Source organism: Ambystoma mexicanum, chromosome 12 (assembly GCF_040938575.1).
Source record: "Ambystoma mexicanum isolate Mex_15411 chromosome 12, UKY_AmexF1_1, whole genome shotgun sequence".
In the NCBI taxonomy this organism is placed as follows: domain Eukaryota; kingdom Metazoa; phylum Chordata; class Amphibia; order Caudata; family Ambystomatidae; genus Ambystoma; species Ambystoma mexicanum.
In genome coordinates, this window is record NC_090936.1 from 997,860,619 (window position 1) to 997,878,929 (window position 18,311).

Sequence of the window (18,311 nt, forward strand, 5' to 3'; positions counted from 1 at the left end):
CACACCCACACACCCTGCAACACAACCATGCTGCCACTTGTAACTGCAGCCATAGACATGGAGGTGCTGCATGCAGGAGTGCAGATCTATGCCCAGGAGGTGGAAGACTGACGATAGGCTGACGGGGATAGTGGAGGAGAATGATGATGCAGAGGAATAACAGCCAGCAAGCCGTGCCATTGAGGTGTGCACCCATACTCCGCACAAGGGCCACACCCGGGAAACGGAGACCGGCAAATACACACACCTCTCAATAGTCAACCTCATCCAGGGAGACATCCGGAGCATCATTGGAATCTGTACTGCCATACCCCCCCACTGTTTAAGGTGGTGTCCGTGCTACATTTCCTTGCCACAGGCCCATTTCAGCACACAGTCTGTGAGCTGCAGGGAATCTCACTGTCAATTGCGCATGCCTCCTAGGCACCATGCAAATGCAGTTACACAACCGCATGCAGGAGTGGGTGCTCACGACTGCCACGCATCACATGAGTGCATGGATGGACACACCTGCACAGACTGGGCACGGATGGAGAGGCACAGTGTAATGCACTGCAGGTACCACAATGCATCACTTCCATGGTACAAAGCACAGCAAGACCACACCCTGCCCCACCCGCAACCAACCACCACCACCACCTTGGTATATCAATCCCACACATGTCCTCATCAGCATAACTTGTCACCGGGATCTGCAAGGTATCACACGGCCAGCAAGTGCACAGACCCAGATGCATTTGTCACACATCCACATCCACCATGAATGCACTGCACTGTCACCGCAGTGAAGCGTCCCTCACTGTGAAAGACGTGTGTATAGGCGCCTTATAAATGTCATATCATGCAGGTGACTCCGGATACCCATTACTGCCATGGCGGATGACCCCCGTCAGGCATCCACACAGCCACCATGACAAAGCATACAATCATGCACACATTCGTACGAGGACAACAATAGAGCAGACCTTCGGCCTGTTGAAGGCACGTTCTGTTGCCTGCAACGCTCTAGGGAGGGGGGGCATTGATGTACAGGCCAGTGAAACTAGGCAAGATAGCCCCGGCTTGTGCCATGTTGCACAACATGTGCATCTGGCACATCACCCCTCTGCCCCTGGACACGGACATGCCCCCAGCAGACGATGGAGGTGACAGTGAAGATGAAGGAGCTGCAGACATGCAACATCACTGTCACAGGGCTGTCATGGAAGGGGCGTGCAGCCCACCAGGAACTGATGAGAATTACTTCTGAGCACAAGGCACCTGCACAAGCCCAAGGGTACACACTGCGTGTGAAGCTACGCACGACTAAAACACTTGAGTACAAAATGATTGTCCAGACGTAAATTCTAATGCAGCACCATGTGTATTAAACATGAAATGTCAACAACAAACGTGCGGCCCACCACCCCCTACCCGACAGGCACAAGGATCTCCGCCTTGGGAGGCTTTGGTGCGAGCCTGCGGGCAGTAGAGGGTGTACGTGAACCCGCAATGTCCCTGTGTTCCAGTGCCGCTTGCAGGGAAAAGGGTGAGTGACTTGGCCATGGACATTATGGTCTCATTCTCTTCTCGGACCCTTTGTGCTAGTAGGACCATCGCACAAGTTGAAGATCCCAGGGTACGTGCACAGCGCCGCCCGGTTACCTGCACGCTCTCCCGGATCAATCTTGCCTCCTCCTGCATTGATTTGGCATCCTCCAGGTGCTGTTGCACGAGCCCCGCCATGTGTTCGTGGCATTGCTCTGTGTGCCATAGTCGAGCATCCATGTCCTGTTGCTGGGGAAGAACAAGCGTGGCACGCTGTGCATGTCGGATGGGCTGAATGAGGGTTGTTCGTGGGAGGTGTGCTCAGACGTGCCCTCAGTTGTGTCCCCGGCACCCTGTCCAGCATCATCATCAGTCGACACGTCCATGTCCATGGGAGGCTGGTCTGGGTAGGGCAACAGCGTGTTCCCTGCATGTGCGGTACTGGTGTCACCTTGGTACCAGTACAGCATGGTGCGGTTCTCCTCTGTTTGCTTCTCCTCTAGTGGCTCGTACCAGCTTCATCGCAATCAGATGATGTGCCTGTGGGGCTGGGAAGAGCATGACGTTCTACACCACTGTGCCATCCCATTGCCTTGCTACATGCATTTCAGACTGTGTGGGGCATGGTGTCATACAGTGGAACATTGCATGGCACATTTTCGCATGTGTTACTGGGCGCAAACCAGCAAGGAGGTGGAGGTTGATTCAAGCGACACGGCTGTACTTGTTCTTGTGTCGTTGTCACGTTGCATTTGCAGGGGACAATACCATGCAGGTGAGGCTGGTCTAGGGCATCCGGGATGTGGGGGGGTGTATTCCAGTGGCTGGGGGCTTACAGGGGACATGTTGATGGGAGACAAAGGGGCAGGTCAAAGTAATGAAAGTGGGGTTGGGGATTACCAAAGATGTGGATGGTCCACATCCCAGCCATTTCAGGGAAGGGTGGCAATGGGCAGGTGCTGGTGAGGGATGTTGTTGGCTTGTTGTGGATGGTCTGCCACAGATGTCACACATGATGGACGTGGCACCAGACAGCCTTGCGTGAGGGGTGGGGGGGCACACAATTGGTATTACCATCACTGGGAGCCTGTTCAGTGATCCCAGGGCATTTTGGAGGAAGTCCCAGGGCCATGGGCCTGGGCTATTGCACTCAACAGTGCACTGGATGTGCATAAGGGGGTGAGGGCATGTGACAACAGAGTGAGGGTGGGCTGCTGCTGTTGTTGGGGCATGAGCAATGGGGACATTGGCCATATGGGTGTAGGCGTGGTAGGGTTGGCGGACTCTGGGGTGGTGGCGCTGTGAGTCTGCCGTCAGGTGCGGGTGCGAGGTGTGGGATGGTTCAGTGGTGAAGGCAGGGTGTGTGTGGAGGGGGCTCATGGAGACTGTCCAGGGAGTGGATGGGTTACAGTGCACAGGTGTCACAGTGAGGTGGTTATTTGTTTGGCTGGGATCGGGGCAGGCATGCGCCGCAGGGCACGTTGATTGCCACTCTATCAATCATGTATGGGAGGGGATGGTGAGGGGGTGCTGGATGGGTGTTAGTATGTGGGCAGTGTGTCATTGGCAATTTACTGTTGGTGGGGTACGATGGTGATGGCAGAGTAGTGCAGGTAGGAAGGTCTGTGTTAGGGTGCCCAGTCAACTAAGTTGTGCCGACACAGGTGGGGAGTGATGTTGTGGGGGTGTGGGTAGGCCAACATTGCACTTGGGCCTGTTGGTCTGGCAGCTAGGAAGTCAGACTTGCCAGGGCTGGGTCTGTCATGAAGGTTTGGGTGAGTGCTTGACGAGTGCACATTGCACCTGGTACATGCACGCGGGGGCGGGGCTCATGTATGTGTTTGTATCCATGTCATCGATGACAGTGCAGATACTGTTGTCCTGTGGGCATGTGTGTGTCTGGATATTTGACTTGTCTGTTTCTGTGTCCTTGGCCAACATCCAAGGGACGTCATTCACTGTATGGGCTCGGTGTGTTCTTGTGTTATGCAGTGGGCCCAGTGTATGTGTGTGGTGCAATGCATTTGCATGTAAGGTGCCTTTGTTCGGCCATGGCACGTTCTACTCGCCACCCTCGTCAGGTGTCCCTGCTCCGGCCTCTGCTGCTCCAACTCCTTCGATTCCCTCTAGGTCCAGCACGCTGCTGCACTTGTCCTCCCATGGCATCAATCGGATGGGTGACGAGGTTCCACAACCAGTGGCCATGCATTGCTTGTGGTGGGCCGACAGCAGGTTTCTGAACCTCAGGCGGAAGTCACACCACCGCTTGTGGCAGTCACGTACTGTGCGGGGTGTTGTTCCCACAGCTGACACCTTTTGTGCAACTTCCTCCCACATAGCATTCTTCTGTATTTGGGTGTTGCGCCAGTGGTCCATAGCAAACAACTCTCCTGCATGGTCTACTAGGCAGGCCGTGAGGATGATCAACTCCTGCTCGGTGAAGCGTGGCTTGCACAGCCGTCTCTCCGGGATGCAAGATGCCATGGCTGCCAGTGAACTGCCGGTGTCTGCAGGTACGGGTAGCTAGTGGAAGTGGCTGATTTTAAGTTGATTGCGTTTTCCAAAATGGCCACCGGCAATTTTCCTGTTCCCGGAGTGACGCTGTTTCCAGTTCCGCTATTTCCGGTACTACTATTTACATTACTGCTGTTTCCGGCATGAGCATGCCATATACCGTGCCACTGGCATTGTTGCATGCAGTGTAACCAATTCCAGGCCCGTTTGCCAGTGATTCCGTGGTGTTGGTGGCACCGTTTCTAGCATGTCTGAATGCATGCACACCGACAGGCCGTGTTTTGTCAGTGGTTCCATGGTTACGGCTGCCGGAAAAGGGACCGGCACCACGGAATCATCAGATTATTAACGCAAAACTCGAAATGAAGCCCAATGTCTCCTGGATGAAAAATAAAGTATAGTGCATCATCAATGTATTAATGACATGTTGTCTAGCCTTCTGATTTAGTCGCAACACTATAGTCTATGTTCAGTTTTCACCCAGAGCACTTGTTAAACTTTTAGTCGTGACCACCCTAAAGGAGAAATAGTGTGCAGGGATCTTAATGCTTATTGTGATCCTGCTGCTTGTTCTCTGAAAGGGACGGGAGATTGCACAAAGGAGGGTCATATCCGAGCCAAAAAATAAGATCCCTTGTACGCAGGGAAAGGAATGGTTGATCTTTTTACAAACTTTCAACTTGTGATGAATCCCGAGATGTTGTCACTTCTCCACAGGGCGGAGCCTCTTCCCATGAGGCCAGGGTGGTGAGACCGCTATGCCGATAGCCTGCCTGGGGGTGGTACTCAGCTAGAGGATCTCATGGGAGGTCAGTCCCTGTGTGACAGTCTCTTCCTTCTGCACCTTTACAAACCTTGTGTACCTAATAATTTTGGTGATAAAAGGCCTGGCTTGAACTATACTGATCGTCACTCATGTAGCAGAATTGATCATATCTTCACAAACTGCAACAGAAAATTAGACCTTAAAGCCTTCCAGAATGTTTCTTCAGAACTTAGTGATCATAAGATCCTGACACTTAAGATTAATTCTCCAGTTTTTCAAGGGACACCACGAGATGTGACCAAATGGTGGTGTTGGAATTTGATAAGGGCAGACTTGACTCTCCCACCGATATAATAACAGGCTATGCTAAGCAGTACGGGGTATATAGGAAAGAGGAATAACCATGGGAGCCACTATCAAAATGGCTACCACGACATGGCCATTGCTGGAAAAAAGAGAAACTACCAACGTGGGGTGCGTCAACTTAATAGGTTGCATAAAATTGGATATTTATTTGCCTCTTCTTGGCAGAGTAAAATTAAAAATCTGTGCAACAGATAAGAATTGGGTGAGATCCCATTGTTTATTCCTCCTGTACCACTAACTGGCAAATGTTGTAAAGCGTTCTCAGGAAAAATGACAGTAAAGCCTTCTTCCAGCTTTTTAGACGTTTCTTAAACAATCTCAGCACAAATTGAATTCCATAGCAGAAAGAGATTGGGTGAAACATGTGAGAAAGTTATATGGCTCTCCCCTGAAAGTATGGATAAAGTGGTAGTTTGTTTCTGCCCCTATTCTAAACTTGAGATTGAGCCACTGGATTTACATGTGAGAATTCTTAAACTGAAATCATCTAGAGCGCCAGGGCCCAATGGCCTCTCCAACTTGGTCTTGAAACGGGATTCTGTATTCTGCTCTTTCTTACTTTCTAAATTATTCCATCAGATTCTTGTAAATATGTCTATCCCTGCTTCATGGAAATTATCCATACATATCCCAGTACACAAGAAGTGCCCTAGGGACATTCCCACTAACTACAGGATGCTTGCCATGCTCAATGCCTCTGGCAAGTTTTTTTTAATCTTTTGCTGCAGGCGGTCACCACTTGGGCCCATGAAAAAGTGTTGCCCTCCCCTCAGCAGACTAGGGTCAGAAAGGGAATGAATACCACGTATAAGGTAGATCGACTGATGTGCAGTGCGAGGGATTCCAAGTCTACCGGAAACAGGCGGTGGGATAAGCTTACTGAGTGGGGCATTGACCAAGGGCTTCTACATTTGATCAGGCTATTCTACACAATACTAAATGGCTAAATAGATCTCCACTGCTGTTTGACTAAAGCAGGGGTGCGTCTTGGCCCCACTCATTTGTAACCTCTGTGTGGCAGACATGGGATCAGTGTTGCAGGGTACTCGCAACTTTCCTCCTAAGCTGGGGAGCCACAGAATAAGTTGGCTGTCATATGTCAAAAACACTATTCTCTTTGATAAGACTCTGATTGGCCTGCAGCGATCGTTGACAGCTATATCTGAGTACTCTGCACGGAACAACATTAACATAAATCCAGCCAAGACAAAGATCATGATGGATGGCAGCAAACGCTTTGCTCAGAATTTAATTTGGAAGCTTCAAAGTCTGCTCATGGAAGTAATGGACTTATCTCTGTCTTGACTGATCCCTTCCACTCCCTCCACCCTTCCTCTCAAGCATCACATTGACCCAAAAGCTTTGAGCAAATTTGGTATAAACAAGTCATTTGGTCAAGTAAAAGGGCTTTTTTGGTGGAGGGTATGCAATACCTCCAAAATGAGTATTGTCCCAGGTATTAAATAAGGATTAGAAATCTTCCCAGATAAATACCTTAGTTGGCTGAAAGCACTTGAGGACAAGCTGTAGAGATGTAGTCTCGGTATCCCGCAGTCCCTGCCCGTGGAAGCCATTGGAATGGAGCAGGGCTTGGTGACACTTCGAACCATGGTTTAGATTAAAAGAAGTCTGCTCAATATTTTGACGGACAAGGGTGGCTCGCTCCTGAGCTGGCAACCTGATGTGCTCAAGCAGTCTGCTCCTTTGTCCCATTCTTTACAGGACTTATGGAAGTCATGTGTAGTCTTCCTAAGAAGATTAGATGGGACAGATAGTTCTGTAGAACATATTGCCAAGAGTGAGTTGATTAGAAAAGCATATTTCTGGAACTGTGCTGGTCATTTTGAATACTTATCTGGCAAGAAGTTCTTGGTTGAATACTCTAGACTTTTCTTCCCCTAATTTGTTTCCGTGGAGTAGATCTCACATACAGTGGATCAGAACTTGAGAAGATTCATTATGTTACTTTGATTTAATTTGTTACCCTCCCGTATAGTATATTGCCACCAGAGATCGGACCCCTGAATTGGAAAGAAAATGTAGAATTTGTCATATCGAGTTGGAGACCACAAGGCATTTACTCACTCATTTCCCATGCTTATGTTCAGTTTATGCCTTACATTATCACAATCTGACAAGCCGTCTGCAAGATATATCTGGTAATCAATTTTGGGCCAATGTAACGTTGGCCCAATCAAATGTCATGCTGAAAGCTGGATGCTTGGTCTGGAAACAAATTCTCACGGTATTGAACATCAATCTGAAATCAAATTAAGGTGCGTTAGTAATTTAAAAGTTCTACAGAGTGCTGAATCTGATCATATGAATTATTTTCTTTTTTATATCTATTACCTCGTTTTGAATGTATTTTTTATCAACATTTCAGTGATTTAGTATGTAGATATTGATAGGTATGAAGTGAATTGCTTGATGTATTGTTTTGTTTGCAGCCTCTTTAATTCTTACTATATTGTATCTCTTGATGTTTAATGGTGTTAATGTTTATAATTAACCCATAAACAACATTGAAAATATTTTATTTTTACAAGTCGTGACTCGGGCTGCAAAAAGTTATACATACTGGGAATAGAACAGGATACGCCATAAAGCCTGGAGAACAGTGTGAATGTACTCCATTACAGGATGTACCTTTATGTGGGGGAAGTCCAGTATCACCAGCTCCTGCATTCTAGAAAATGCCTCAACTGCAAATGTGCTTTCTGAAACTAATGTACTTGGATGCAACCTTCCTAAATGTCGCACAATGGGGTAAGGGGTCCATGCCTACCAAAATACAAGGTATCAACATCAGCAAAATATTATCCGAGTGCTATTCTTGATGATTATCAGATTTTGCACCATCAAATTATATAGCGAGCTGGAATAGGTTGTGAATAGGTTGCTTCATCTAGAGACCTAGAATAAGCCAGCCGTGTATCCCACAGATCAATTACCTCAAAGTAAAGGCATTTTCAATAAAAACATACAGCATCTTTAGTTAGCTGGTTTTAGAGTCGATTTGTCTATGGATTATCAAGACAATTTTGAAAGGCACCATATTGAAAGGGCATGGAGCCAAAGCGTAGTGAACAGCTAAACATTTAGCAGCCACAGGTTTAACTACACAAGTCTGCTTCCACAGAATGTAAATGATTTGAAAAGGAAGCCACACCCGTTGAATTGAGTGATTGACAAAATCACACGTTTTTGGAGACTTGTATCCTAAAACCATTAATCACTTTAAGATGGGATCACATGGTATACGAAAATAGGCTGCCTTTATAGACAGTGTGGAGCCCTATAGAATAGGTGTGTACATTTCGGAGCATTTACCAAGCTATGACATTTGGGAGAATAAAGATCTGGGAATTCACTCAAAAGAGCATGCAAGATAAATGCTATTTCCTGACTAGATAATTCGGGGCAACGCCCCCTTATCCCATCACATTGGATCAACACAGAGGAACACCTTGGTTGAACGAGGCTGGCTGTACTGGAATATGCTTTTCCCCACATTTCCGACTTAACTGCTGTCAGCTTTTGTATTCTTGGGTGACTAGAACCATTTTCAGAAAGTGCAATGACAAAGGAAACACTTTCAAACTACAGCTGGATTATCAATTTGAGGACACAATAGGATTACGCAACCATTAACAGTAACATTGAACAACTCATTCCTTTGGAGACCCGAGTTAACGGCCATGTCAGAACATTACAGTCTAAATATCACTGGGTTAGAACATGACTTCTGAGAGGATCCCTCCCACAACCCATTGCCTCCTTGGCTTTTACGACTTTGTACACATTGGCTAGCACACAGTTTCACAATATAACCGGTTGAGTCCGTCCCAAGCAAGCGTGGTAATGCCTCCTCTCGTGTTTCACATGCACAGTTACAGGCTTTTTCATGGGCCTTTGTGTCCATCCCAGATGGCGCGGCTTTGCAACTGCTTATGACTCACGCATACATACACATTTACTGAAAGCACTAGTATTTCCCTAAACATGGTCTCATACCATTACTTTCTGAATATAGTGTACATACACATACAAATATATACAATTAATACATATGTGTGCATAAATACATATAGTACAATATGTATACTGCAAATAGATACGGTCTATACACAAACCCCAACGTGATTGTCATACTCCCAAAGGGAAGTATGGGTATTAAGGGTATACATGGAAACAGATTCCTAAACACGGACTTGGACAGTGGGGGTCTTTGAATTATCAGTTCATCCAGAGTTCTTTTAGTTCTCATGATAATTTATTCAAGGAATTAATCTATACTTCAAAGTGAAAAACATGATGCAGATCACCAGGGCTTCAGTCATTGGCAGGATTTAGTTACTGTACATCAGCCCCACCCCACAAGTAGAACCAAGGGGTATTGAAATGCAAAGTCAGGACCACACACCCACACACACCCTCCCACACACACACACACAGCTTGGACAGTTGAGAAAGTACAATAACACATTCAAAAGAGAACTGCTCAAGTCCATACTACTTTTGCAGCTCCAATTATAAAAATCTAAGCAAAATAAAAAATGAGTTCCTATCCCGCCTTATGAATGTGTCAAGCCTACTGATCTTTGAGTGCCTTGCAGTAAATTAAATAGTAAAACTGTGAAAAAATTACAAAGGGTGGGACAAGACCTGAAATACTGTAAGTTTGACATGCTGAGTCTTCTGGAAAACAGTGCAGACAGCTGAAGGTTTACTAATTTTTGTTTAAGGTGAGCAGAAAGCAGACAATGTTATTGGTTCAGATGGGCCAAGTGATAATCCAGGGAATCCTTCAATGACCTGCACACTCACCTCTTTGCACTTAATCATGCTGCTCAAAACCACACATGCATTGAGCTTAAATATCAGCCATCTAGGATTTGACTTCCATTTAAAATGCAAAACTGAACTTAACAAAAAAGATGAACAGGTGCATAAAAAACATCTCATGTCGCATTAGGATAGCTTCAACGACGAACTGAATATTTGGAAATGTCACAGAGCAGAGATTAATAGAGTGAGCAAATTACAAATGGATGCAGTACTCCTCCTACACTTCATGGCCATAGAGGACCACCCCCACAAACAATTTGATGCATGGTTAGATTTAGTGTTAAACATGAGGCTTCTCACTTTACAACCGTTCCCAATAAGACTTGCAACTTGAAGCCTTAACCAGCAACTTCAAAGACCTATCAGAGTATTAAAAAGCAAAAACCTTAGAAAATATCTGCTTAAAGTTCTGAGCTACCATATCACCTCCTCACATCCCCTTCACCAACTAAAAAAATATGATTTTACAAGCTACTGGCTGCACGTCAAAAACACTTCCCTAAAATGTAAACGTGCTTGCAAACTGAGGATTGGTAGACTGTCACAGACTGATCCTAAGACATTCCGAATTTGAGTTAGTGCTTTAAAAATGATTTTGAAATACTACAGAGGCAGACTTAAACCATAGAACATAGTTTGTGAGCACCAGTCTATGGCATACAATTTGACAAATTAGTTTTCAAGTCGTCATCTGATGGTATAATTTCCGGACTGTTCATTCCTTGTAGTTGCTGCGATTGGTTGGCTGAAATTCACTGCTAGAAATGACAAGAAGGCGTTTTTGTCAGAAAAGGTTACTAACCAGCAACAGTGGTTGTACAGCATTCAATCTTCCATAGACATGCATCCTATGGTGAATGGAAGTCTGGTGAGGGCCCAGCTTGGCAGACTCAGGAGCAGGAGTCAAGTCTCCATAACATGCATAAGTATGGACAATCAAATGCTGGAGAATACTCAGTATTGTGAACTAACACTTATTTCAAACCAAAGTCGGAAGAAATCTGGATGACCTCAGAAGGAAAAACCTAGTACGAGCAACAGGAAAAAGTGTGCAGATGACCGACTACTCAACCACAAAACATTTTTCAATGGTTAAAAAATAAGATTTGCATTTAAAAACAAAATGTTAACAATGTATATTACCAATTAGTGCACTCTACAAAGTGCACAATAGAGGGTTTCAACCCACTGGGAGTCGTGCCCTCTGCCAGAGCAAAGGCATGTCCTGCAATCCTTTCTCATACACCTCATCTCTTATTGCTTCCATAAATCATGAACATATTTAAAATAAAGCAGTGCTTTTGAAAGGACATACATTTTAATAACAATTAAAAACACCCTAAACCGCTCTCCTCTCTCTTCCCATAACACCCCCATTTCCAACCCTGGGAGAGCAGGAACTAGCCAGCTTCAACCGCATGCCATGTGCAAAGGGTCAAACACAGGCTCCACTCATCAGCTCCAAACACTGACTGATTGTGCCCCCACAACCTGTGATAGGCTCAGATGGGGAAATCGGTGCCAGGCTTGAATCATCCAAAAAAGGTGGTTGATGTTTTCAAAAGAGGATTATCCAATTACAAACAAAACCAACCTGAACAGAATATGAATTGGAGACAGTCAAGTGCACTGAAGGAGCTAGTACGTCTGTACATTTTAGGGTGGAGTCTAATAAGAGATGTCAAAACTACTTAAATACACATGGCTGCTTCTCTCACCCATCCTAGATACCCAACCCATTGAATAATCTTTCAAGTGGTGTTGCCATTGCTTGCAAACCTGATGGAGCAATAGGTGCTCTACCCAGGCAGTACCGGCTGCTGCATGGGTAAAGCTACCTCTACAATACAAGCAGTGCTCTATGCTTCTAGCAAGGAAGGCTAATTCACTTCAGTCACAACAATTTGATGATCAGCAGTGCATTCAATTATTATGCCTTCTTAGGCAATGATTCAGAGCATGCAGACCCAAAATCAGACTGCATTCTGTACAGGCCTGGATCAGCCAGTCATTCCTAGACCGGACTAGAGCAACTGGAAGGCCTTACTGTGCATGTTCTGGGCAAGAAAGAGATCAAATATTTGCATAAATAAAAAACTTCCCGGGGAACCTGCATGGACTGAAAACCAGAAAGAGTGGCATTCCCCACCCCAAATATTTCCAGACCAATGCAACATTGTATGGGACTTAAGAGAGCTGGGGGGTCTTGCAAGTTCCTAAAAAAAAGTTGTTTGTGCAATATTTAATGCTGTCCAATTGTGGCAGCGACCCTGTGGATTGACAGCCAGGACAGGATGTCCTCTCTCCTGCCACTGTTGCATATGCTCAAGTCTCTCCCTTTGTAGATCCGGCTTTGACGGGTTGCATTGCTGAAAACACGTTGGTGCTGCTCATGTCCCAAATGCACACATTCGGCATTCAATGAGAACCCTCCTGCACCCCCCCCCCCCCCTCCGGCAATGGTGCAAATAATCTGGATTGCCAAGGTCGGACGGTTTGAGGAAAGCCCAGCTATCCATGTTGAGGACCCTCGGTATCAATGCAGTGTTGTCTCTCGCCCCCGCCCCCGGACCTTATCAGGACTTCCTCTGCAAAAGGTCTCTGATAAGGCTTTATTGCTATACAAACAGCAGCACAAGCACTGCCTAGAAAATGGCAGCTATGTCGGAAACCTTTGGTGGCACATTGGGGGTGGAGGAAACTCCTCCTGGGGGAAGTGTGCGTTATCCACTTTCCTCCATGAGCCCCATGACACATTTTGAGAGTTTTGCAAAAGACGGACAGACTTCACGGCACATGGAGGTAGGGGCGAAGGTAGGACTCACTCAGGGCTGCAGGATGCAGGCGGAAAGCCGGCTAAAAGATCCTCACGTGGCCGAAAGGCAGTTCCTCTGCTGAAACAGCAATGCTACATTATCATTGACACAATCGGTTTCAGAGCTTCAGTTCAAATAAAAGGAAAGCGTTCAGGGATGGACATAGTTCTATTCCACTTCCTTTCAGTTTCTGACGGGGCTTCTCCTGAAAGCTCTATCCTCAATGCAGCATTTCCCAAAAAATAAAAAGTTAAAATAAAATTACAGACACCCATTGCATCAGCAGATAGTTTTTTGAAGTAAAAGCAGCCCAGCCTGGATGGGTGTGCCCCCCTTGCCGGGATTAGTGACATCATGCAGGTCCATTAAGAGTGGTTTCGGGGCACTGAGTTGCTTCTTCTTTGCTATAAAAAAAAAAAAGAGAAAGTGATTGTTGGAGCCACAATGTTTCACTGCAACTGCAACACAATTTTGGGCAACAGGCACCGAAAGAGCATCATCTCGTTAACACAAATAGTTCCGCAGCCATAGACTGCTGGGCACAAAGTTGGTGGAGGGCTTTGTGAGTTTTCAAAATGAAATATATCAATTGCGAAATTTACCATGCACCATGACGAGAAGCCCATGTTTGTCCAAAGGTCCCAATGGGGGGAACAAGAAATGGCAGCCATTTTGAAATGTAGATACCGAGGAGGTCCCCCAGTTCGATAGACATTAAAACAAAAATAACGTCAACCCATTATTAGTCAGCAATCCATCCCATTGGCCTACAGAAAATTACTTAAATTTAACCTTATTTTAAAGCCCTTTAGCTTTAAATTACTGGATGAATGAGCCTCCATTTTTAGCTAGTCAAGCTCCTGCAAAATTATTGATGGAATGCATAAGGTCCTGTAAATCAGACTAGCCAAGCCTCTATTTTGTTAACCTTTAATGCAGATGGCAAACACGTTGTACAGACCTCTGTGCTTTACACATAGTAGCTTACCTGTGTAGGTAGTTCTAAACACATTGATATTTTACTGATAAAATATTCCCAGCACGTAGACAACAGTAAACAGTTTGACCACTTAGCTAGTTCATTTGCCTCACTGAAGTGCTATAACAACAAAAATGATGGGTGGAAGGTTTTGAATGAATCTGAATCACTGGCATTGCTCTGGGCAACCTTCCACACTACCGTTTTCTAGCCCATCTGCGCCATTGCAAAAGGGGTTCAGCCATTTGCAAATCAGTCTGGTACTGCCAGCAAGCCTGATTTGCATATGGTCTTTCCCCTTCTGTAATGGCTTGGCAGGTGAAGAACGATGGTCTGGATTGTTGCCCAAAGCAATGCCAGAGATTAAGATTCATTCTAAACCTTCCATCCATCACCGCTTTGTTTTTGCTTTCTCACTGAAGTGCTGACATTTGACTTAAACCTAAAGGATCAATTGCACAGTTGCACTACATGCTTAGAATGACGAAACCCCCTCAAACCGGGAGGAACAGAAATCTGATTCACACTGGAGGACCATGGTTATATGGTAAATAACTAACTCTTTGGTTTGGAATAATGTATTGAGATGCAAGCAGTAACACTACACAAAGGGAAGGGGCGTGAATTAACTGTGGTCTTTCCGGAAGGACCAGTCAAGACGTGGGTGCCTGCTCCAAAAGAAAACAGACAGAACAAACAAACCTAAACCATGACTGCATACACATCTTCATTGAAACCATACACCAAGAATGAAAAAATCATCCAAAGAAAGCAAGGGAACCTGCTTTGAACAGAATTACATAACTGTGTTGATTCTCAAATCGGCACACGCTAGACTTGGCGAATATCATTCCCATTCTCTCACCCGACACCTTTGTTTTTTGGTGGAGGTTCAAGAGGTAACTCCTGTTTTGAGGATTTTGCAAAGTCACTGCCTGTGACAGGACTAAGAAAAATCCAACCTAGGATTAAGCAAGGCTATTCACAACCTAAATTGAGAAAAGCCAGTCTCGTAAGTAGCAATGACCAAGCAGCAAGTTTGAACTAAGGAAGAAGTTCTGTAGTACAGTTACCACTTAGTAGAAATAGAAAGTCAAAAGACTGATACAGGCAAGTATAACAAATAACACTATTTATTAACACACTAAGGCACACTTTATTCAAAGTGAAGTAACAATATCCAGATATACACGTACAGCTCACAGTTGGGTAACCCAATATGTGTTACACACTACTTTAGTATCACAAGTAGTTATTCATGCAGTAAATGCAATCACCAAAGTGGGGAGAACATTTCATACATGCATGCATGCAAAATAAACCTTTTAATTATAAGGCACTCCGCACTATATACTAAATCATCAGAAGTCCAACATAAACCTATGCACTGTCTCTAGCAGTCTTCAAGTGTCTCAAAGTTGAGTTGAGCAGCTAGTGCACGTAAAATACTGAAGATGGTTAGTGCAGAGCAAAAGCAACAAGCGAACTAGGCAGTTAAGAGCCTTAAGTCAAGTTGCTGTAAAAGTAGAAGCAACTAGCACCCCCGACGTCCACAATGATGACCCTATACAGCTCCTAAAGGTAGTAGACAAGAGACTGCTGATTCGGCTCACTATTCATTTATCATTCTACACACCAAATACATATCAAAATATGCACATTTCCTTTATTAAATACACATATTAAAAAAGCGATTTCATGCAAACAACATCTTTCAACATTTATACAAAATAAAGTGGAGTAGCATTCCAGGTCCCCTTAGTTTGAATACCATATCCAAAAGTAAGTATCGACCCAAACACCACAGCCATGGGCTAGCCTCGGATAGAGATATGGTAAGCAGGAATGTACCCCCATGTAAAATGAATGGCGAGGGGGTCGGTTCAAGAGATAGAAGTGATCTCATGCCCAGGAGCCTCTACAAAGTCAAGAATGATCACAGGCTAGAGTAAATCTCTGGGGAAGAAGTGCCTCACCACTTTAGTCATTGTGCAGGTAGGCAGGCTGCAGGTTCAATGGCAATCACCACCGGCTGTCCCTAGGTCCTCATAGAGTCTCCTAGATTCTGTCCCATGATGAATGATAGACCCTCACACATGCACGTCTTGCATTGATGCTGGGAAGGATCAGTTTGTAATAATTTGCAAGGCCTGCAGTGGGCACTGCTGAAGCAGCAGGTAGAGAAGGGGCCCCCTTCACAGAGGTGACCTTCTTGCTCCTTTTTGTTTGGGCTTCCTCGTTGGCATGGGTAACTGACTATCGGGCAGACCCTGTTTGTCCTCTGAACTATTAACGGCAGCAGCCATCAGAAACCAACTCTAAATCAGCTAGATCATTTCCCAACAGCACATTGGTAGGCACATTTTCTGTACAATCACAGGCAGTTGTGGCTGTCTAGTCATTAATCTGGATGGTGACTAAGGTTACAGAGGCCCACCAGCTAACCTGATTCTTAGAGGAGCATCTACATAGTCCTCTGGCCTGAGCAGGGCCCTGTCCACCACTGTCATGCTAGCCCCAGTGTCTCTCAAACCATTGGAAGGCTGGTCATTAATGAGAACACTTCTAAAGAAATCTCTTGGCATTCAGTGGGATAGTATTCAGTACTTCCAAGTACTGATCCCAGGCCACAAGGGAAACTAGGGAAATCTCTGGAGGTGCACAAAGATGATTCCTGGAGGTGTGAGGACAGTGGCTTCCACCTTAGGCATAGGGTAAGGGAAAGTTAGGTGGACAGCCTGGACTCCAAGTGCCTTAACTTTACACTTGGGGTCACCCTTCCTGTGATCCTTGGCCCCACATCCACAAAAAGTGTTAGGCGTGTGAAGAACTGAATTAGGAACACTTGGAGTCTGCTTTACAGCAAGACCACCACTACTCTTAGCCCCACCCCCATTAGAGACTTATCCCCACTAGATTTATGGAACTTAGAGGGAGGCTTTTGTTAATTCGACTGGGGATGCTTTTTGGCTTCCCCTGGTTTCTGAGAGGCCCCCCTTTCTGTGTCCTTGTCCTTCCCAGTGAGATCCTTAGGAGACACCCTGTGGAAGACCCACTTGTCAGCCAGATTGTCCATCTTAAAGGGATCTAACATGTTCTGGTCAGCAATGTACTGACGCAGCTCTGGTGAGCAAGCTTCAGAAAAATGCTAAAAATAACAAGCAGTGAGAATATTCAACAAACATTTTCACCTTGAATACATCAATCCACCCCATCATGTTCATATGGGTAGAATTCACCGAGTCATCCCAAGACACACTCTCTTTTCTTGTGTTCCCTGAAGGTACTGGTTAGTTGTCTTGCCAAACTTGGCAATAAAAGCATCTTTCATACACTCATACTGGCCTCTTTTCCCACACTCAGCTTTGGAATACAGTCATAACCAGTCTGAGGTACTCTAGTCAATAAACACTTAGCCCAATCCCTATGGTCAACGTCATGAATACCAAAAGCCAAATCAAATGCCGTCATCTACTGGATGATATCAGGACCCTAAACATACATACCAACCAAATCTTTCATAAACATGGTAGCAGGAGACCCGACACAACTGGTCTGGCTAAAGTTTCCACCTTAGTTTTCTCCAGTTGTATTCTTTGGCATTTAGTGTCTCTGTCCAAGAGTATAACTTGTTCTGCCAACCCCTCTTTCTTTAACTCAGCTTCAGTCTATAACTTTCTATACTGAAAGTCTAACTTCATTCTCAATAGTTCAAGTTACAGGGAACCCCCCTGAGATACACTGCTGGGTTTTTTAATTGAGTGGCAGGAGAGGTGGTAATCCTATTGGTAGCATCTGTAACCAGGGACAAGGTCCCCATCAGAGCCCTCCCCACGTTCATCATGAGTGTCACAATCTGCCTGGAAATCCAAAGGGCAGCTATAAACTCTGCCCTAGACTTATCCTCAAAGTCTATTCCTCTCAACTCACAAGCACTCTTTAGAGGTTCTAAGCTCATTCTAGTCAATTTGCCATTTGCAATAGGTTCCATTGTTCTAGTATATACCACTAAAACCAAAATTACCAAAAGTGTGTATATTTTCAAGTAGCAAGGCTGAACACACAGTCTTAAAACCAGTGATCCCACCGCTGCCACTAGTTTAAAGACTGGAGGGGGTATCTGTATTTTTGCCCCCTATACAGTTAGGGTAGAAGCACAGAGCACCCCAGCCAAGGCACTCAATTGGTAACGTTGGAGGAGCAACCAGGTGGAGACCCTCAGGAGGTGATGCAAGCTGGTTCTTAAGTACAGGGAATACCTAAGCCCACACAAAAGAATGCCCACACACTATTGTATATGCTAACACAGTCCTTTTATTACTGGCATCAAGGTTTAGATAAATTAGGTTCAAGTACATTTTAATGTGTGTTAAGTTCATTTAAAACTTATCACTAATTTACATAAACATATTCAATGTAAACATTTTCCATGTCAATGTTTTAAGAACACTAACATTGTGATTTCGTTATCAAACCAAAGTTAAAAACCAAT

General features: G+C 45.1%; 1 protein-coding gene across 7 annotated transcripts in view; it reads right to left on the reverse strand.

Moving 5' to 3' along the window:
• Positions 1-7,950: 7,950 nt before the first annotated feature.
• PPP6R2 (protein phosphatase 6 regulatory subunit 2) overlaps positions 7,951-18,311 on the reverse strand; it is a 2,012,581-nt gene continuing 2,002,220 nt past the window's right edge. For 6 of the 7 annotated variants that reach the window (XM_069629515.1, XM_069629514.1, XM_069629516.1 and 3 more), the window contains one exon: positions 7,951-13,244. In XM_069629515.1, coding sequence (XP_069485616.1) covers positions 13,193-13,244 — 52 coding nt within the window. In that variant the 3' untranslated portion in view covers positions 7,951-13,192. The remainder of the gene's footprint in view (positions 13,245-18,311) is intronic. The other variant, XR_011281892.1, reaches the window with a different exon arrangement.